At 42.0% G+C, this 23,146-nt stretch overlaps 1 protein-coding gene across 1 annotated transcript in view; it reads right to left on the reverse strand.

The window, feature by feature from the left end:
• Positions 1-862: 862 nt before the first annotated feature.
• NCOA2 (nuclear receptor coactivator 2) overlaps positions 863-23,146 on the reverse strand; it is a gene marked incomplete at its 3' end in the record, with an annotated part of 122,846 nt that continues 100,562 nt past the window's right edge. The window contains 12 exon segments of the mRNA XM_010159610.1: positions 863-952; positions 5,857-6,055; positions 8,349-8,526; positions 10,182-10,393; positions 10,395-10,411; positions 10,920-10,997; positions 11,848-12,126; positions 14,121-14,286; positions 17,387-17,516; positions 18,159-18,374; positions 20,391-20,600; positions 22,666-22,876. Coding sequence (XP_010157912.1) covers positions 863-952; positions 5,857-6,055; positions 8,349-8,526; positions 10,182-10,393; positions 10,395-10,411; positions 10,920-10,997; positions 11,848-12,126; positions 14,121-14,286; positions 17,387-17,516; positions 18,159-18,374; positions 20,391-20,600; positions 22,666-22,876 — 1,986 coding nt within the window.

The raw sequence follows: 23,146 nt of genomic DNA on the forward strand, positions 1-23,146 counted from the left end.
CAGGGACCCGAGTTCGGGCCCGGCTCGGGAGGGTCAGCTTCTTGCGGTTGGGTGGCCCTGCACAGCGGCGGTACTCGGGACACGCGGTGAAAACGCCGCCCTCTGGTTCCAAGATCACACTGAGTTGCTTATATAAACCTATTTTAACTGAAGATTATTTCCATGACACCCCCCGCACCCCCCCGCCCTTCCACTGAGGAGGGGCCCATAAACCCCCACCTCCTTGGCAACACGCCAAGAACTCCACAATTTCTTTCCTTTAGCAGCCTTACCGTCTGGAATACAAATCGGTTTTGACCTAAGCAAACGCTAATTACCCCGTCAGTCGGATATTTGTGTGAAAATTAGTTCAGTTCTACCACTCTCCTCAGAAGCAGCACCACGTAGTAAGTAATAAATTAAATAATTCATGAGGTTTTCGCCCTAAGTATAAAGCAATGAGAAGTGGAAACAAACACTCCGGCAGGATGAAACATGAAATGGGTTAAAGCACGCAGCAGTGCGAATATAAATCAACAGTCTTTCCCGTCATCAGCAAGAAGTCGTGTAATTGCTGCGTAAAAAGCAGATACAACTGTACATAAGTCTGCTGCCTGTGACTGTTAATACCATAATGTATTCTGTTAATGTAAATGTATGCTGTATTATTCACTTCAGTAATGCTAGTGGGATCCAAACAAGGAACTTAATATATTATGTCACCACAAGCGAAATTTAAAAAATCCATTGCAAAAAACCTTATTAATTACTATTACCTGGGGTACTTTAAACTTTCTAAGTAAAATGATACTGTAATCCGTTCTAGACCACAGTATATTCATAGTTCCCTTGCCTTTGTATAGCTCTGTATGCCATTTCTTACCCGTGTTGCATCTCCGTCCTGCTTTATCATATCCATTCCAGGCAGCTGGTTTGGAAAAAGATTGCCTCCCCTCATAGCAGGATCATTAACCTATTGGTAACAAGATATTAAGGAGACACGAATTAAAAAATACGTTTGGAAAAGGGCTGGGAATCAAAAAGAAGCATTATAAACCACTAGCTAGTTGCATACACCAACATCCACTTTTGAGATGATGTCACAACCAAGGAAGCAACAACATAGCTGAGCACCCTTCTTGTGCAGCATGTGCTTGACTCTCAACAGTCTGCTTCACAGTCAACAAGGAGGATTCCATGCCTGATACTGTGGCCCTTGTGCACATTTTATCAAGCAGGATTCATAAATAAGGTCAGTATTATTTGAAGAGGGCATGCCTGCTATGAAAGTCCTGAAAGCAGAACAACCTAACTGTTTTTTTAACGTAACTGGTTTTTTAACCCCAGTGACACACCACTTCTCTGCCTGCAAACCACCTCAGCTTTTTTCCAAAGCCTGATGAGGTAACATGCAGGCTGAATTACACCAACTACTGACTTAATTTTAATAACACTTATTTTTCTGCTTGTAAGCAATGGGAGAAAAATAGCATTACATGGGAAAACGTGGAGCGGCATGCTTTCCTAGAGGGACGGTCTCCACAATTTTCTGAACACAGCCAGGGGAAAGCACTGAAGCCGTGTGTGTCTGCACAACCAAAGGGTCTGTCATGCTTAGTTATGTGGAAAGAGTAATTTACAGCTTTGCTTTCTTAATCAAAGGATTAATCTCACCGATTAGGGACTGGTGCAAAATACAAAACACAGCCCTTCAGCAAGGTTCTGAAATATTAGAAAACCCAGATTTCCTTAGAAGTTTTACAGGGAAAGAAACCCCTTCCTAGGGAGTCTTTGTTGGCTCGGTTCCCTGTGTTACTTCCCTTAGACTAGACGGATGTGATAATAGTAAAGATATGCCCCTCCAGATTTTGCTGAAAGGAAAAAGACGTTTTCTGTGTCACCTGCCCTTGAGGAGACTCATGTTGCCAAGGAGAGGAGATTCTGCCACTGCACTACCTCACTTCAGCTACAGCAACCTGCTGCAGCAAGGGGGAATACTCTCTTGAATTTACCACACCCAAGTCTTCTCATTACAGGTCCTCATGGCTGCTGTTTCTGTTGCTATCCACCGACTTCACCAAACGTCACAATGCTAAATGCAATCACACGCAACCACCTGAAAAAGTGGTTTCAAAAGGTGCCGGAGATAAGACTGTGGTTTGCTAGGGAAGGTCAAAAACTTAAAACTTACCGTCTTCTGAAGTCAGGTCAGGTGGTGTTATCAGATATGAAATCTGACTAAAACAAGCCAGATGATGTTTTACAACTCCTTTGCAATTAAGCACATTGACACTGCCTCCTGCTAGTAACGCAGAATTATATATAAGGTGTCTAATAAGGAAAGTTTCCTATCACTCCAAAGCTCCTCTCATCCAGTATGCTGAATAAAATCAAAATACTCAAGATAACTCTTGGTAGATGCCATAATAATTTTGGCCTGGGCAGTACCGCCCTACGCAGATTAATAAACATCTACTCTGAGTGGACATCGAGACAAGGGTTTATTTCATATTTGCATATTTCATATTTGCATATTTCGTATGTGGGAGAAGAAATGTCTCTTCTCTCGTGTAGGCTTCAAATTGCTTCTCCAACAGTTCAGTAAAAAACACGGATCCATGATGCAAAATAAGTGACAGGCAAAAACATGGCAACAGTCCATTGTGCAAACACAGTGAGTTGTGTGAACGGTGCAACACTGGGAAGGTTTAGACTTTCTCCGTGTCTGGGGAAGCTCTTTTGGATAGAAGGAACCTGCAGACCTGGCAGCTAGCATTTCAGCATTCCTGACACACTAGTAAGAGCAGCCTGAAGAGCTTTAATGTAATTATAAGGGAGAAGATGATAATCAGACAAGGTCTGATCCCTCAAGTACATAGAAGAGTCTAGTCTCTAGGTATCATAAATAGCAAGCCCATTTTGGGCATAATCTTCATTTTTTTACTTGGAGCCTAGGTGGTAAACAAGAGAAGTTGGAGATACACCAGTATGAGCAGATAAACACCAAACTCTGTATTTCTGAGCTCTGGTTACGTCTGTGTGATACAAGATAGTGCCACAAAGACACAGGATAGAGATCCAAACAAACCTGTTTTATACCAAAGATACAAAAAAGGTACTTGTTTCTTACTAGGTAAATAAGCCTAAGCACAGCTTTTTACTAACAGGCAATACATATTGCTTCCAAAACAAAAAACGTGATTTTTTTTTTTTCTAAGAGCTGGAAGACATTACGACGTAACCACTGTTAGTCACTGTGGTTAGAAAGAGTTGAGCATGTCAAGTTAAAATTATGCAAAATGCAAAAAAAAAAAAAAGGCATTGAATAAGTAAGTAAAGTGTAGGTGACAGTAAAAAAAAAAAAAGAAAAAAGAGAATGAATGAAATGGCAACAGTCAGCAGAATTAGAAAATGTAGTAATTTTGAAAATCACCAGTTCGAAGAAAAAGTTCAGCATGGCCTAGGTCAATTGGTAAATAAAGATGCCAAATGGCAAAAGATGATGTGCTGAAAACAGGAAACAAATAATCAATTTTAATATTCAAATACACATTTTTATTTATTCGTGTGTCTCAGAAAACGTGAAGCAGCACAGCAAACATTCCTGAGGCCTAAAAGGCACCGTCTTGTGGCCCAGAAGTGGCCTCTCAGGTGTCAGCTGGCCACCTCTGACCCAGACGAACCATAAAGCATTTGCGTGCAGAGTTTGCAGATAGCATGGCACTGGGGCGGGAAAGCAGGAGGAAAACAGGTTACTGAGAACGAGCCACAGCACTTTGGTTGAAGAGATTCAGTCGAAGAAACGCAGCGTGATGTAGACGAAAGGAAGGCCGTACATTTGGGAACAAAGAATGCAGGTTTCACCACTGCAGAATGTGCTGAGGAGGATTTGGGGCTCATCGTACGGGTTTCAGTATGTGCCCTCCAGCCCGGCACTGTCACAAACAGAGCCAAGGCAACCCATGGATTGAAAGAGAAATTACAAGCGGAACTCGACCCTGCACAGCTTTGGCGCAGTGTTAAATCACTGTCTCCGGTTACTCTGTTCACGCTTCTAGAAGGAGTTTACAACAGCGGAGCTTAAAGTAGATCCACAAAAGGGGCTGATGGGCTGAAAAACAAATGTTGAGATGGATAAAGAACCTCAGCCTGTCCAGCTTACTGGAAGTTACATAAATGCTATCTTGAAACAAGATCTTGTAGTCCAACAGGAAGGAAAAGCAGTGCGACAACTGTGCCAGTGGAAAGAGTAGCCTGCGTGGAAATCTGAAATAAAACCAGATCTCTTTCTATAATGCACGTTTCTCAATTCAGGTTCCAGGGGAAAACCATACAGCATGGGCATGCTGAGAAATCAGACTGGGCTGTCATCTTCAAGTCCCCACTCCTTTCGTTTTTGGTTTTGCTATTGTTTTACTACATTAAATGTGTGCAACAGTATGCACTTGGGAACTAATCATAATAAAAACCTCTGCTATAATTGGGCTTAGCAACTGGGAATATCAGAGAAGGTGACAGATTTGGGAGTATCAAAATTACTTCAGGTCACCAGTATGTGGCAGCTGTAAAAGACAAATGTGATCTGGGGCTATATCTGTCAGAGTATTCCAAGAGAAATGGGGAAGAACTAGTGTTATGCACATGACTCCGATGCTTAGGAAATACTGATTCAAAGTGGAACAGGTGCAGAAAAGGAAAGGGAATTCAAAGCCTACCAGAAGAGGCTGAAACACTGTCGCTTGCTTAACTATCAAGAAAAACCCCAAGGAACCCAAACTGAAACAAACCAACAACCTGAAAACAATAAAAAAAAAACCATGTTGATAGAATGGCTTTTGCTAAAATACAGGAAGAGAAAAGAGCTATTTAAGCTAAAGGACAATATTGGAAAGTAAATCTTTGTTATCAGATTTAGGCTGCAAAAAGGGCATATACTAACAAGCCAATAATATAACCAGTTTTAAACTGGAACATTATGGTCTCAGAGAAGAAGCTTACAATATCGTCCACCATAGCAGGAGATGCTGCCTGAAGACACAAGAGGTACTTTGCTGTCAATATTTCTAAGAAAAGTCCATCATTTCAAGTCTGTGTTTTAAATAAGCTCTGAAACAAACATATGAACCTCTTAATTAAGAAGACTTGTTTGTCAAAGACTTACTAATGTACTGTGTGAGTTTGATTGCAGGTCGACCAACGGAAATGTTATTTTCCTTATTTCAGACACCTTAAGTGGCAGTCTCAAACAAAACCCGAGCGTGTAAACCTCCTCTCAGCAGAAAAGAACAGGTTACTTAACTATCGATTCAGCAACCTACTTTATATGCACCCCATTACAAAAAGTGTGGGTTTGTGCTCGTGACGGTGCCAGATTGATAGTTCTGGAAGTTGACTGCCTATTGTCTGGTACAACAAACACAGTGGCAGTAGAAGCATCTTCCACACACTGCCCACGCCAGCATCTTTCACTCATACCTCTAGGAAACAGCCCTAGCCCATTCAGCCCTAGCCTCCACCGCTGAGAAAATTAGCAAGGACACTGGTGACCAGCAACTGTCCTACGGAAACTTACCTACTGAGAGCAGCAGCTAGATCAGCACACACTTTCCACGAAGTCCAGGAGCAACTACGTGACATGTGCTAGTTGTAGTGGCTACAAAATGGGAAATTTAGGTGCAAAAAGTGCTCTCTACCTCATCGGTCACCTTGGTTATGTGAGTGCAGAGCTAAAAACGAAGCCTTTTTTAACATTATCATTTCTCAAGTAAAAGAAACATAATGGCTTACAGCAGTTACAGCCCAACGCAGCGGACCTGGAAAACTACTGGAAGTCAAAGCAAATCCTCTAGCTGTCATCTCACGTCCTTAAGTTCTCACCTGCTCAGGACCCATGGAGGACAACCCTGATGTAGGCACAGAGGTCGCTGAGGTCATGCTGATCTGCCCTGTCATCTGGTTCATGTTGTTCATACCACTTGTGTTGGTTGCCATGGATACACTGATGTTCATGTTATTACTGTACATGCTGGTGCTTGCTTGCTGCCCAAAATGTGGTGGGGACTGTTGTGAAAACATGCTACAGCAAGGAATGGAAAAAGCAATGTGTCAGAATGCTGAAGCCACTAAGAAACTACACTCTTTTCAATACAGATTTAGCTAGAATTTGTATATACTGTCATTTATTCCAACTTCAAAGGAGAAACTAGTTTTCAGCTACATTAATGCCTAAGGAATAGATATTCAAAATTTAAGGTCCCATGTCTGTGCACAAAAATGCATGCCTTTGCGTGTGAAACTATGGCAGAGTGCAAATCTGTTATGCGTGTGCAGTAACAGCCAGTTAGCTGTCTAAATGGGCTTTGTATGCATTTTAAATATGTTTGGGAAAGTAATTTTTGGAGGGAAAGGAAAACACCTTCTTCTCCCTCCAGTGCTAGCCCAGCATAGGACTGTTCAGCTGAAACTGGATCTGGTCTAATAAGCTTTCTGTTTGGAGAAGAGGCTACTTGCACGTGTGAATACCAGATTTGCACATCCAGTCATGGCAAGTGGGCTCACAAATATAGACATGCAATTGTGCAGAAACTTATTTAAGGAGTCTTAGCATCAGGTTTTGAAAATGTGGCACTGTAAGAAACAACGTAAAGTCTAAGACAATTGCCCTCTGTCTTCCTTTAAAGCCATTTCAGCACAACTTAAGGACAAGTAACTGCAGAAGGTCTCATCCCAGTTTTCATTCAAAGTCAAGTGCTTTCCGGATTGTATCTTCCTTCCCGTTACGCTGGAAGTCACGAGAGAGACTTTTTTACATTTCCTAAAATGCACTTCACTACTTTCATACAGGTCTTTTGTACCCTCTGAGCAGAATCCAACAGTCAGTGACGGAATCCTTACTGACACCGTCTGTTTAGATGATCTGCATCAGACTGAAACACTGCGGCAGGGCTGCTGTGTGTCAGCTGGCAGGAGATAACCACCTCCGTATCAATGGCTGACTTTTACTTCCCTGTGAAGCACTGCTCCCACGGCTGAGGCAATCTTGCGGCGTTAACGCTCAACCTTGCACTTGGGCACTCCATTAGGCTACTGCTGCGCCCTGGTGAGCCTTGGTGGAGTGCGACGGCATTCCGGGCACAGGACCAAACTTGGAAAATCCCACCATTCTCTTCCTTCCAATTCCACGTCTTTTCAGGCCACCTAACCCCATTTTTAAATTGTTATCTGGGTGGTTGAAAAAGTACACTGCAGAGCATTGTGAATACTCAGTGGCTTGTGTAAACGCATTTGACAAGTCTCTGCTGTAGAGCTGCGGTTTAGCCAACCATCAGTCTCACCGAGCTGCTCCTGCTGCTCTTCCAGCAGAAGCCACGACAGCGGTAGCTGTGCCTCCTGCAGATGCTTCAGGAAGGCAGTGAGGAGGAGGGATGGACAAGGATGAGGATAAGAGGGAAATCAGTTGCTTTAAGGGGAACTCGACTCGGATCAGCCTTGTCACTGAAATCATGGTGTTTTGGGTTTATTAATTCTTTGTTAAAAAGATTTGTTGTTGGGCTGGGGTAGTGAGAGCGTGAGAACTTCCGGACGACAAAACCACTGTGTTAGGGACAATTGTGTGCACCCCGGTGTCAAGTGATACAGGGCTGTACACCAACCTGATAACTCTTCCTCTCTTCCACCGAAAAGCACGGATCAGTGCCATCTGGAAGTTCCTTGCTGCCTACTGATAGCGCTCAACCTCCAACCCATTCAACGTGGGCAGACTGACCGTCAGAGCCGTACCAACGGGGACACGGGCCTCAACTGAAAAGGTGACGGCATGCAGGAGGCACGCTACAACGCTCTCAGAGGATGACAGTTGTTTGCTGACCTCCAGGATGTGCAAGCACTAATGGATTGAACCTGGTTGCACTCCGGCGTTTAAAGTGGGAGGTGATATCCCGTCACCGCAATTCCAGAGCGGTAGGGAATGCACAGGCTCTGACTCAGCTGATCCAGCCACGTGGCAAGCAGTGTGGGAGCACAACATGAAAACCGTGTGCAGAAGAAATGCATCCCCACAAATGCGGGGGGCTGGAGTTCGCTGTGCAGCAGAGGTGCTTTGGAAGGACGCACGGTCTTTTATCAGGTACCACAGGCAGAGCAATGCCCTGTGTGGATGCAGGTCTTTTAGCAGTCACTTTGCCTTGTATGGAGACAGAATTTAAACCGACGCGTCAAGCCCAGTTGAAAAGAAATCTCTTTTAGGATGGATAGTTAACCACCAACAAACAAAGCAGCAAACTGTTCCATAAAACCACCCCGTAAATAAGTGTAGACCATAAATGACCCTATTACTCTGTGTGTTCATTTTGGGTTTGTTCTGGATTTACCTGTTTCCACCCATATTCCCTTGTGCCCACCCATTCATCTCCGTGGAGGACTGATAGGCAGGATTAGCCTGAGACTGCTGAATCATGGGGCTTTGAGTATGAGCCAGTCTTGGGGACATCAGTGGACTCTGAGGAGTGGTGGCCCCTGTGAAGCCTGGATCGGGCTGCTGACTAATACCTGAAGAAGAAAATGAGAAATTTAGCCACCGTACATTCAAAGTTAAAACAAGCCAAAAGCTCATACCTGCAGACATATCTTTACACAGCCCTATTTATGTCATCTGGAACCTATAACCTGGTGTCTTACTGTGGGATGTAAATTAAAAGCAAAACATCATCAACTAATACTGTATGTAACACTTCAAAAAAAATCATCTTGGCTACCTCTGTGTCCTAATCACTCAAGTGGTCTCTCCCCTCTACGGACCCGAAGATAAACACTGATAAGTGACTCCCCCAACCTCGAAACTGCATTAAAAACAACAAATAAAGCATATTGCTTCTGTCTATAAACCCATCCTGGGGAAAGCTATGCATGACCCATTTTCTGCACAGCACCCCCTTTTAACATTAAGGCTATAATTTTCAATTTTTTTCTTAAGTTCCTAGAACCTGAGAATCTCTGTTTCTGTGTACCTGCAAAAAACAGGCAACGACGTTTTGTGCAAACATTTAATGATTTTGTAAAATCAAAAAATTAAATTAGCTTTTCTTTGCATCCAGATAAGTTGTAAAATGCCAAGTCTGTGCAGAAGTTTTGTTTTAAACCAAGTCACTTCGGTCTTGTTTAAGTTCATCACGAACACCATACTCGACAGAAACAAGCCGCTCTTAATGCTGGGGTAAGAACCAGGTGGTATGAAGCCTATTCTCATATTCACTGTTGGCATGACTTAACTTCTCTATATCATAAAATGGCAGTAACAATTCTCTTCATTTTCATAAAGCAATTACAAATCCGTGGAGGGACAGCACTATTATGATTTAGAAACTGGGGTAATGGATAACAGATCAGTAAGAGCAGACAGCAAATTTAGAATCAGATGGACATAATTTGTTTTATCAGCAGAACTTGCACGTAATGTATTATTTAATATAATTGTAATATAACTTACACAGTACTTATAAATAAAGAAGCTGTATGACAATAACTGGAGATGACTGCCCTATGCACCCGCAGAACAAAGTGGTATGCAGCTTTGTAAAGCATACTAACAAAACAGTGTTAATTATCATATGACTCACAGGTTTAAGGACAGGGAAGGGAATGCTTCACCTGAAACTAATTCATATTATTTAAATTCAATAGCTAGTTATTAATTTTATATTATCATGTGCACATGAATTCTCCCTCTGGCGAATAATGTCTGATATTTAAGCAATATCTCATTATCAAAATTAAAAACAATTATGTACACCTTTGCTTCTGGTCACTTTATGCTGTTTGCCAACGTCAATTCACACCTTTTTCTCCATTTGCACTTTTATTACAGATATCTGTTTGTTTTGTTCAGTCAAAATTCAGGACCCATCAAGCCAACGCACACACATACTCATGTGTGCATACGCACTTTTATCTGCGTGTATCTATATACCTATCAACACACATATCACACTGCTGCTGCTGCTCAAAACCAGAGCGGTGCTTGGAGAATACATGGTACTAGACCCAGAAGTGTGGAAGGACACCCAAGGGACCCAAACCTCCATGTTTCCTATCGTTCCCAGGCAGCCAGGCAAGGGGCTATGTGAGGGGGAGCTTGGACCAGTCACTGTGGGGAACACGGCAGAGTAAAGGACTGCCAAAATGCACTGGGGGGGTGGAACCAGTACCGTAGTTTGGAGGAAACGGAAACTGCTGCGCGTTCGCCTGCGGGATCCGCGGATTGCTCATGGTTGCTGGTATGCCACCGGCGGCCACCATGCTGGGCGTCATGCTCAAGCCCTGCCCGCGCATCATCAGCGTCCGCTGCTGCACCTGCTGCTGCTGCTGCTGCTGCATCTTCTTGAGGAGCCTGGTGTAGCCCGTGGCATGCCGCTGCGATCTGCGCATTGATGGGGCCCTGCAGGGAAAACCACCGCCGCTTGTCAGTAACCCCACGACCTGACCAGTGGAGGCATCTCCACTGGAGCAATCTGGAAGATCCCAGCTCTTCCCCACCCCCAACTAGTATTAAATGGGAGAAAATGATCCTATTAATACTTCTGCTGGGAAAGACTTCCAACAGTGCAAGAGTCAGTAACTGAAATAATAGCAGTCTTTAATGTTGCAGCGATTTGTAATTGCAAATAGGGTTGGCTCATTAAAAAAAAAAATGCTTCTTTAGATAATGAGAAGCTTGGTAAAAAATGCAATTATATGATATCTCTAGTAAACGACCATCCACCCCATGTAAATATGGGAAAGACTCTCAGCAATGAAACACTAAAATACTTACCATCCAGACTGCATTATTCATATTCAAGCTTTAGAATTTATTTTATTTACCATACAGCATTACTACTGCAGTTAATTTGGGGGAGAAAGAAGGAAACAAGTGATTTTCTTTTTTTAAGTACGATTTCTCTCACCTGTGTTGGCACTCCAGGTCTCAAAGACAGATTCATATTGGAGACACTGCTGATCTGATTTATCAGTGGCTGCCGATTCTAAAGGGACAAAACCAAACACAACAAACCACAAAAAACCCAAACGTTTTTAGAAGGAAAAAAAGAAAAGGGAAATTGTACACACAGACATATATACTTCCTGACTAGCTGGCTTGAGAACCTAGTTTTACATATTCAAGCAGGGACAAGTTTTCCTGCTCAATGCCTGTTACTATTCAAAGAATTCTGTTTCTTAAGGAGATACTACACCATGCACATAACAACACAGGCACTAAGCTGTTTACCAAACATGCTGGTTTATAGTTCCTGCCCTTTTTGAGTTTAGGACTGGAATGTTGAGGTTTACTCTGAATTAGACCCTATCCTGATGTTTGAAGGCAGAAACGACCTTTCCTCCTCCATCAGAAGAGCATTAATATCTTATTTATAGGACTACACACCTATAAATTTAGAAATGAAACAGGAAACAACAACTTCAAATGATCCTTAGAGGCAGACCAAGGCCAAGGGAAAAAAAAGACGTAGGTAACGAGCAGCAGTAAAAGCATTTGGATTGCTGGAAGAGGCGAGAGGTAACAAACAGAAAAGGACCTGTATAACAAAGGGCACCATGGTAGCCTTGCTCAAAGAATTAGTGAAGCCTAGGCTAAAATACAAGGCATATTCTTGCACAACATTATAGAAAGAATAATGGAAATATGCAGAAAAGATAAAAACCAAAGAGAACATGCAAGGCAGTGCTGTGGCAAAACTCATTATGGCTAGTGTTTTTAGTTAGAAAGTGGAATTAGACTACAATAAAACAGGGTGCACCGTTTAGACCTGGTCTGTTTGGCTCAAGCTGGCAGTCAGTAGGGCCGCGTGAAGCCGGGCATGGGAGGGGATGTACCTGCTGTGCCTGGAGCCTGTGCTGCAGCTGGAGCCGCAGCTGGTTTGGCTGGTTCTGCACAATGCCCGCGGGCCGGAGGCCGGGCCGGGGCTGCATGCGCAGGGCTGCATACCCCGGGCGCTGCCCCATGGGGTGGAAGCTGGGGTCCTGCATGGGCGCGTAGCTGCCCTGCGCCATCTGAGCCTGCGCCGCGTACTGCTGGGAGAACACCGGCGCCTTCTGCTCCATCAGGATGCTCGACTCCTGGCTGGAAAAGGTCTCTGGGTCGACAGCTTGGCTCTGCAGAAACATGCGATGGGAATAGTTGGCAGGACATGGCTTTTCATGGGATTATACGAGACTCATACAGCCACTCTGCTAAACCACCCTTCCAGGATGTGAACGTTTTTCAAAAGAAAGCTACATACATTTGCTTTACTTAAATATGAAACTTAAAAATAAATAGAATGGTATTTTTGAGTGTCAAAACATCTTCATGGAGAAAAATTCCCCCTCTCTCTTCTTTTTTCTAAAAAACAAAGACCCATAATCTCTGTCATGTTCTATCATAGCTATTGTATCATTCTGATAACGAAAAAAACCCTGAAATGACAAATGCTGTATCAAAATCTGCAAATGAAGTGATGCCAGCGTATTTTTGCCATTGAATCCGAGATAAATTGAAAGATGTTACAAATGAATAAGGCTAAGAAAGCAGATTTTTATCAGTATCTTTAAACAAAATAATGACTTCAAATAAAGATGCCTAAAACTATTAGAGAAGCTAATGTGAACAGAGTGCCTAATTTTTTCCAGGCACTTTCGCACAAACTGATTACCCATTAGCATAAAAAAGCTAACACAATTCTAACTCCATTCTAGATACTCCTCTAATATTTTCTCTAGCCAGAATAATTTTACATCTTATTCCACACTGACTTGGAAATCAAGTTAATCTAAATTTCACTGCCCTCATGAAAGAAAGACTTCAAGCTCCTATAAAATATTCGATGGATATTTTATAAAACATGTTCTAAAATGCAACAGCTCTCTTATCTGCAAAATTCTTGAACTATTTCCTCTGAGATATTAATTAAATATAAATATATTTACCTCTTACTTTGAAATAAAACATTATTCATGCTTTTTTGGTGGTGGCATTCCAAAAGCTATGTAATATTGCGTGCAAGTTTCACACTGCAAATTTGAAGTTCACCAATAAATTATATCTCCAGCTTAACACCTCACTGAGTTCTGTGTTGTACCAAATAGACTTGGAGATAGTGTTCTCATGTTCAAAGCAGGATTTCATTGGTCCTACTTCCTATCTAAAATGCAGAGCTAGTTCAGAAGTTATGCTCAGAATGCAGATGAGTGCTGGGAAATGAAATGAGTATTCTAGGCTCCACTGAGAATATTAAATCATTATAGACACGAACATCAAGAACTAACTTTCCCCCAAAATTTTTTTTTTTTTAAACCACTTTTTTTTTCCACCATAGGATGGACAGGAATCAACTGGAAGCCAACAAACACAACTAGTAAGTAAACAGATGAAAAAGAATAGAACAATTTCATGCTGCAAAGTTTAGGGAGCATGTGTGTGATTAAAAAAAGAAATAATTACAGTTTTTGGTCCTTGGAATGAAATCAGCTGCTTCAGGTGAAACTCATCCCTTAACACACATCAATCAACTAAGGGAAAAACTACGGGTGAAATGAGACATTACAGGTTTGCTCATCCAAAAGCTCCTTGCCCCCATCACAGAACGGTCTTGATCGTGTTCCGCTGTTATGTCCTCACGTTCTTTTTCGGTTCTTTCCAATACCCTGCTGCTGGCTGTGATCACAGAATCCCAGAATGGTTTAGGTTGGAAGGGCCCTTAAAGACCATCTAGTTCCAACTCCCCTGCCATGGGCAGGGACACCTTCTACTCGACCAGGATCTTACCTTTCTGCCACACAGACTCGTTCCTCTGACCACAAGGTGAGGAGAAGCCTGTTAATTTTTTGATTTTGGTCAGGTTTGTTGCATACAGTAAAATAGTTCAGCCCAGGTCAGAAGGAGAGCTAGGTGAGGGTGGCAGGGGAGAGGAAGGAAGGCTAAACCTGGGGCTCAAGGAAGGTTTTCAGGTGGCTTCGAGCCGTTAGATGGACTCCCACTAAAAGATGTAACTCCATCCTGGCCTGCAAGAAGTGTTTTATAATCTTCTTCAACACACATTTTACCTCTGCTTTGACATCATATCCTTTAAATGTAGTACCTAAAACGACCAACGCAATGCCCAGTATACCTGGCTAACTAGTTCTGGTATTCCTAGAGCCCTGTCGATTTCTTCTAAGCCATCAAAATTCCTTAATGCCATGTAAAGCTGATCCAGGAGAGCGCCCTCATCACTTGGTGACTCTGATGAAGGATGATTACACAAGAGATCATCTGGTGAGCTGCCAAACGGTTGCCTGTGAAAACATGAACACAGCGTTGGTAAACAGCTGCTGAAAAACAAGAAATAATATCAGAGGATTAGTTCTCAAATTGAACTAACAAGTGGAGACAGAAATTATTTTAATTGCTGCCAATTTTGTTTAGAAAATGATTCCAGATGAAAGTTATGCTACCCAAACAAATCACAGTGTGATTAAAGCCTGTCAAGACCCTACAAGCACGGTGTGTCCGCCAAGTAAGTACACCAATGGTGGGCTCGAGTGCTGAGTTCGTATCACAGGGTAACGGCGGAGAAGAGAAGTCAGTATATAGAATGTAGTTGCTGAATGCAGAAGGCTAAATAAAAACTACTTGTAACTTTGAATTTTGGATCTTAGATTAAGTATACTATCACAAGTAGAACAAGAACCCATTTCCTTAACTGGCTTTCTACCTAAGCAAGCCAAAGAGGCCACAGAGGTGTCCGGGGGTTGTCTGAGCTCGTGCAAATCAGACATCTGGAAGAGCTGGCCAGAAGCATGACAGGGAGAAAGGACATTTCCCTTTTTGTTTGTAGCAAAACACTGCATCAGCTCAACCCAGCCTATGGAACTGCACACTTGGGTACCAGTTTATGCACTTGGTTACGTGGCTCAGAAGGGCGTCGATAAGGAGTTGATACTGACAGGCAGAATGTGCTGGCTCTGTAAATCCTGCTTACCTCACCCCTGAATTTGTATGCAAAGCACACTCACAGTTACAAAGGCAGAATAAAGGTTTATTCCAAACCCAAAGGACAAAACTTACTGAGAAACAAACCAAATCTGAAATAGCTCCTTATCTCCAGCCAAATGACATATTTTTGTTTTGGAGAGTTCACACATGCCCTACTTCACGCACAATACTACGAGACTACAACAGAAAATATAAAGAGCAAAGCATTCTGCAAGCAAGGGCAGCTTCTATATGCACATCATGGCAGAATCTCATCTCAGAAAATTACTCAGAGACAAGAAAAGCTGTCACACATGGAGGGAGGAAACAGCACTGTATGTGAACCCTTTTTACATGTCTGTTTGGAAAAACAAAGAAACATGTTTGTGTAGTTAGTTTACATAATGAGATATATGGTTGCCATGGAAGTCTAATCTCTGTGTCAAAGCTAAGCAGAAGGAAAGAGCTGCATCGCCAGGCTATGCACCTAAAAACCAAAGGGAGGCATGCAGGAAAACTAACAAAAACATGTTCTTTTTAATTAGAACCTGGACTGTAAAAATAAAAATAAGGATATATATGACATACCTTTAAAACATTGTAAAGTATTAATCAATCTCATATATAGCAAAGTTACTATAACTCTCACAGATTAAATTATAAATCAGTAAAACAGAAGAGAAAAAAAATCCTTTGAATCAAATTGCTTGCAAACTTGAAAGATGATTTATAAGAAGGGATCTGTGATCTGGAAAAATAAGTCAAAAAACCTCTGTCAAGTTGTAACTGGGCATGAATCATAGAATGGCTTGGGTTGGAAGGGACCTTAAAGACCATCTAGTTCCAACCCCCCTGCCATGGGCAGGGACACCTTCCACTAGACCAGGGTGCTCAAAGCCTCATCCAACCTGGCCTTGAATATATCCTATATAAATACATATAAAGCAAAGTTTAAAACATTTGTCAAATTCTGTATGTTAAGCAATGACAATTACTTTGGATTTTTTTCCCTATTTCTTTTATATACCACAATGATAATGTTTAATTTTTCTCTATGCGAATTATTTCCACTCACCATTTAACTTATCTCAAATTTAATACTCATGAAAATAATTAATTATAAAAATACAAATCCCAGGGATTAATAAAATAAGAAGTGGCAGCACCAAGCAATTCCGAATCTCTGGATGTAAATGATCAAAATCTGATTACTTTCAGATGTGAAGCAATGGGATTTTTTTTCACCATCTTCAGCTACAAGGAAATTATGAGAAATGCAGAGGTAACAAAACGGAAGAACTACCTGCCTGGCCTGACGACCAAACATGGCCTTGCATTTCATTTTACAGTGCCTTTTTTAAAGTGAATGTTAAAGTTACGTGAACAGTGCTTTTGGCATATGAACACCGGGGGAGAATTAGCAACAGTAAACATCTTGTAAAGCATGAAAAAGTTAGAAAAGTAACAGAAAATGCCACACTTAAATTGACATATAATATTCTCAGACACCCTTTCATAATGAAAATTAAGAGAATGTGGTCAGAAGATTAAACCTTTCTTCAAACACAACTTTTTTCCAACTGCTTCCCCTTAATTTTCTCTTCACCACTCCCCCCATTTACTACTGAAAATATCCCAATTTACACAATTCAAAGCATTTCAACGTTTTGCACTTATTTGTCCCTTCTGTATCACTTATACAGTCCATATACATGTATACATATTGTTTCTCTAATGTAAGCTGCAAATGTTTTGGAGAAGGCATGGCTCTTTTTTAAGAAGTGTAAACTGCTTCTCACAGTTATGGCATTATTTAGGCATCTTAATAATGAACAAAGTGAATACATTACATAAAAGTTAATAAACTGTGATCAAACGGCGGTTCTGGACACCTGAGAAGGAGCTCACTTCAGGGAAGAGGCAGCTCTCCCTTTCCCTTTATCTTGCTTTCCTCGCCTTTTCAGAATTTAGGTCAATTAAAAAACCCCAAACAAACCAGAAGTTAACAATGTCCTGCACTACTTAAAACGCTACCCCGCCGCGGGAAAGGACAGCTACGTTCTAATTACAACGGCTCTGGCATTTTTCCACGTTTGGTTTTGAGTATAACTGTTAACAATAAAACCAGCAAAACCAGACAGAATCACGCCCATATTAATGCTCGAGAGGCAAAAATGGTGCAACTACCTGAAGCACCGGCAGCGTTCGCTGTGATCCAGAACTTCCAATTCTTCCAAATGGTAGAGAGAGCATTTACAACTAGCACTGCGATAAGTACACATTTCACGACTATAAAATACTGCAAGCATTAAATAGACATACATTTGGTGAATATTTTACGCAGGGCTGTGTTTCCATAAGGCGTATAAAACACAGGCCTGTAAAACCTCTCGGTGTTTTGATGCGATGAGTGAGACTCACCTGTTCTGACTGCCAAAAGTTGACTGATCTATAGGCAAGATGCTGTCTGGCCATGGTGCGGTCTGATTGGGAGGTGCCTGTTGTTGGCTATACTGAGGTCCTGCTATGTTCATCTCCAATTCGGATGGCCCTAATAAAGGAGAAATAACCACATAACTTTTGTGAAAAGAATCTACTTTCTTCTTAATTCTTTCCACTGAATCACCTATTTACAGTAGAGGCAAACAAGGCTTTTAAGACTTCAGTAATTAAAAGCATCATGATTATTTTGTTAAAAATGGCTTTTCAATTTTGAGAAAATAAGAACTTCGAAAATGGTTCAAAACCATAAACCAGCAGATATGACATCATAGATGCAAAAAATCAGTAAGATAAGCATAAGGACGGTATATAGAGTCAATATCCTAGCGTACATGCTTTAAAAGTGACCAAGAAGAATGATAATGTTCCCAGCATTTCGTCTCAAAACCCTCCCCAGAGTCTGTAATAAACAAGAGCAACTTCATTCCCTCTTTCTTTGGCCACATCACTGAGGAGCTAGAGAGCGGCAGGAATTCTTCATATCAACACATGCATTAAAAGTCAGTGTTTTACACACCTTCCTTCCCACTTCCAAAGGAAACTTTCACTGTGGAATATGGTTCTCATCAAATCTATAACTGAGGGGAAGGGTTGGGGGTTTCTTTACTTTTGTTTTTTTGTTTTTTTCTGCTTCATCTTTGACAATCCAGTGTCTGCCAACCAGCACAACGTCGCACACGCCTTGACTTACCCATGTTCATGACCTGAGATGGAAGCATCTGCCTCGGGCCAGGCTGGTTGCTGGGTCGCAAGGGGATGCTGGCCGTGGGGTTGCGGATCATGCCTGCTTGCACCGGCCTGTTCATGGCACTAGCTGTGGGCGCACAGGTCACCCTCACAGCTGGAGCCTGGCTTCCCCAATCTCCAGATGTCATGGCAGGTCGAGGGGCATTGCCAGCGATCATTCCTGCACAAAAACCAAACAGACTCAGGTGCCAGCACATGATTCGGATCAGCTTCAGCATTACAACTGCCTGAGGAGCCCCATTTTTAGCGACGAAAAAGCAGTGGTTTCAGTCAAAGCGCATTGCACCACAACTGCCTGTCCAGATGTGCCATGCTACAGAATGATGCCTTATGCTGCTTAGTCAAGGGGCTGGAGATTATTATACATGTTACACGCGGAAGATCCTTTTATCATTTCCGAAACGCTGTTCAGAGTAAGTGTTCCCACATGTAGTCTGCAACAGGTGCCGAGGGTGTGTGGATAGCCCTAACTTCCTTCCTCAGGAAATGAATCACGTTTGCTGATGTGTGTGTCAGTGCTTTACTTTCCAAGTGCTAAGTGAGAATGAAGACTTGAGTAACAGCATGTTATCGCTACACACACTTACAAATGAGAAGGATTAAATTTAAACTCGCTTTTTGCAAGTATCTTTTGGCGAGTCCTTTCATTCAGAAGCCTTCTTAGCTTGAAGGCTCACCCAGATGATTTTGAACCAATATACAGTGCAGGGAAATTACTCACAGGAACTTTCCGATAGATGCTGAAGTTCATTACCGTTATTTTAGGGGAAGTCCTCCTACATCTACTGTAAACAACTGATACAGTTTATTTACACTTGGAATATATAGAGTACTACACTCTGACAGTAGCCAAAAAAAACCCCCAACCAAACCCCAACACAAAAACCCCCGAAACCCGAAGATGTACATTCACAGTATTTATACGTTGCCATTTTATACAGTCAAGAGAGCAGACAAAACACTGATTTCACACTGGACAACTGGTCTCGCCAGCTGCATTCTGCAACATCCTTAAACGAATACTAAAAGCCACACAAATGATCACTACTTGTCAGTTCAATTATTTGGTGATATATAACCAAGGAGAAAAACCCTCTGAAGAGGGTCATTGTTTCAGCTGCTGTACAAAATTTGCTTCAGCGTTTCATTCGCAGGTTTGTTCTATTTCTGTACATATTTCACCAGCTGAAATATGTGGTGTGCTAGAGCAAATGGCAGGAACACAGATAATACTCTCTAACTTGTATACATAAGATGAATAACATCCTCTAATATGTATACAGAACATGAAAGTGATAGGACACTTGAAAGACTACAAGCTGACCTCTAAACTCTTAAATAGGATGTTTCAGTGTCTGGCAACATGTCTTTTTTAATACTGATTCAAACTAAATATAGAATTTTGACAGTGAATAGCCAGCTGAAAGGACTTACAATACCCATTTATCTACTCCGAGTCCTTAGCAGTTGTTGCACGCTCGGACAGTCTCATACTGTGTACGAGTTGAAATAAGCCAATCAGCCAGACTTTTCTCGTGAATCCCCCTATGGTATCTTCGTCCAATATTAGGGCAACACAGATCAGGCATAATCCGTGACAAGAGGTAATACCACTGCAACATCTGCTGGTTCCCAAAAGTTTGTTTCAGAAAATGATTTAAACGTTAGCATTTCTTTAATTTAAAATGAGAGCTAAGGCTAATAAATACAGGATAACCAAGGGCAAAAACCAAGGTCTGGAGAGATACACATGTAGGCAACAGTGTATGCCTACATACACTGCCTATAGGCCCACAATTTTGTTTTAAAAGAGGTACCTCTACAGAAAAGTGTTTCATTTATTTGATTTTTTTTTTAGGCAGAAAGATTGGATCTTTACCTACCTAAGCCTCAGCTGAATGTGGAATATTGATGTGAACAGACTCTAACTGCCAATACACTGTGTTCATTTAGAAGTTTTCAGGTAGGTAAAAAGCAGTGCATGAAGAACAGGAATAAAAATATGCAGAAAGAGAATTTAAAACTAAATACATAACAGCCCATGAAACATCACTTTTTGCAGACTTTCTTTGAAAAGTACTTACAATAACCTGTACTTCTAATAAACCCAACATGAAGTTACACATGCTACAGTCTGCTACTCAGGTATATTTAAAAAAATGGAAAGTCGTCTTACCTGTGCTACTGTTGCCTAAAGTTCCTTGACTTCCTATCATCCCTTCATTCCTGCCCATCAGCCCTGGCTGAGGTATCACTGAGTAGGGGCTACTCGTTCGTATGGGTGGGAAAGTTCCTCCACCTGTTGGGTTCTGCAGAGTGATGTCAAGCGGTAAATTCTGGTTGGGTAATAACCTGCCCAGTTGCCCTGCTCGTGGGTTATTAAAAGCTAGACAGGAGGAGCAAAGAAAAAAGCAAAGTTACAAGAATGGAAACTTTACTTGTCTTAAAAAAAAAAAAAAAGAGAACCCAAACACACTTTAAGCTCTTGGGCTGAGCTATTCAATGCTGCATAACTTACCCCTTCCATAGCTGTCTGAGAAACATCCCTTCTTGACATTTTTATGTAAATTTCAAAATGGAATATTCTGACACTAAACCAGGTATGATGTCTATTTTTAAAACTTTAAATGAAGCAATTTAACTGACAGAAGAGCCACTACAGCAAAATACACCACTATGTGATGTGCATACTACTACCAATTAATCTTACACCTAGTAGGACTGTAATTGCATGCAGATGAGGCAGATTGTTAGGAATTATCTCAGTTTTGAAAGTTTTCCAGCATAAGCTGTACCCCTGAAGAAGTTACCAAAATTAAGGACAGAGTCTATACTGGATCCTGTAGCCCTGTTTCTACATCTCCCTCTTAATTTTTTTCACATTTTTTCTCATTAATAAATACTTCCATGATTCAGCAACAACAAATAAGCAGTCCAGAATTAGAGCTGTGCCACCATAATATTCTGGTAAACAGAACCATTCTTGATGGTTACTGTCACCTTTGTCAGTTGTCTTCTGGTGAGGTGTTTTGTGCTCTTAAAATCAGTCTCTGCAAAGAAAACTGCAGCCTGACTCAGAAAAATGAGCTTCAGATCATGACTGGCAAGCATCTGTCTCAGCTGGTCTTCGGGCAGCGTTCCAACGCATAGAAGCACCGCCTGTGCGCACAACTAGTTCTCTAACAGGGCTCAAACACTGACCTTGTGTCTGTGATTCCATTTTCAATCACACCAACTAAATACATACGAATAAATTACCCATTTTTGTGAAATTATTATTTGCAATACTTCCTGACAGCTTTCCCTAGGGGAATCTTTGATATAACGGCATCTTTAATGCAATTTCTGCATTTTTATGTTCACCATATTACAAAGAAGTTAAAAAACTTTTTTCTTATTTTATCAAATCAAGTGATACTTTTGAACTTGGGAACTTAGATGAGGTTTATCAAGATTGGTAAAAAGTACAGAAACATCTTATTACAAAGGTCCCTGACTTTTCTTCTTATTTATAAAGCCAGACTACAGGAACTCAGAACATTTATTTATTTGTTTTAATATAAGTTCTCTGCCAGGTGAATTTGCTTATATGTGTGTATAGGAAATACATCCCATCACATCGACCTAATTCCTAACCATGAGGTCCACATTTTAATATTAATATTTATTAAAACATTTCTAAATAATAATTTGAGTTAATTTGAAAGCGGCATGGTGTTATTTTAATATCACGACAATGTCTAAAATATATCTAAGTCCTATGTTTTACAAAAAAAAGGCCAGGGTATATTTAAGGATGTACATTAATAGATGCTGTCATCCTAGCCAACGGGAGAAAAAAATGAAGCAGTGGCTTTTTATGCTATTTTCTTCAACATTTGAAGCCAAGAAGACTCCTGTCTTGCTCCCTTTCCATTATTGTATGGTGGTAGACCAAATTTCAGCGCTGATTTGTAAGTTAATTAATTAAGTTAAGGAACACTGTCAGCTGGAAGTGACTCAATTAAAAGCCACAATTTCAAATTAAACTTAGGCATTTCTCTTTATCACACGTCTTTCTATTAATCTTGTGGTTTTAGATGACTCTCCTTCACGCTTAGAAAAGCCTCTCTCGTCCCTCGTACTGCAGGAGCTGCTGGAAAGGAGCGACCAGCCCAAAAACGCAGGCGCTCCCCCCGCAACAGTGTCACCGCTAACCACAGCGGGGGACCTGTCATTCATTTTGTGGGCGCCCCTTAAAACTCCCCAGAGGGCACGGGCTTCCAGACAGAACCTCCACGCGTGTTCCAAAGGGCGATGACCGCAGATGGCGCTATGTCATCACGCAAGAAGAGGGCCAGGTCAAGGAGCTGCCCGCTTCCTCGCCGGCCCATCCTGGGGTACTGCGACCCCCGGCTTTGGGGGTTCGCCTGGCCTAGGCAAGGCCAGGCGCGCACGGAGGGCGGACTCACTGCTCTGTGAAATCCTCATTGCTGGTTTCTGGGTGGCCACAGCTGCGCCGGGGCTGCTGTCACTGGTGAGCTGCATGAGGTCATTGATGATGGCTTGCTTGTCGACCGAGCCCGCTGGCGCGCCTGGGCGGCTATCTGGGAAAAGCTGCGGTAACTGGCTGTTCTGCAGGTCATCCAGAATCTCCTCCAAGTTATCCAACTCGCTGCCTGGCTGCAATTACAAAAAAACAAAACAACACACAAAACCCACAGTACGCATCGCTGCTCGCCCACTGTCGGCATCCTGCTCGCGCCGAGCCAGGCAGCCCGCGACTGTTAACGCCTGCACCGGCTTCGGATGCTTCCTGCAAGAAGCCCGATGTGGAGGAAGCTCACAAAGCTGTCGAAAAGGGACTGCGCAGGCTTCCCAGGGCTCATCTGCCTTGCACCTGGGGAGCCCGGTGGGGCACTGGCAACCCTTTGGAACCTTGGCATCGGGACG

Source organism: Eurypyga helias, unplaced genomic scaffold (assembly GCF_000690775.1).
Source record: "Eurypyga helias isolate BGI_N326 unplaced genomic scaffold, ASM69077v1 scaffold3079, whole genome shotgun sequence".
NCBI classification, from domain to species: domain Eukaryota; kingdom Metazoa; phylum Chordata; class Aves; order Eurypygiformes; family Eurypygidae; genus Eurypyga; species Eurypyga helias.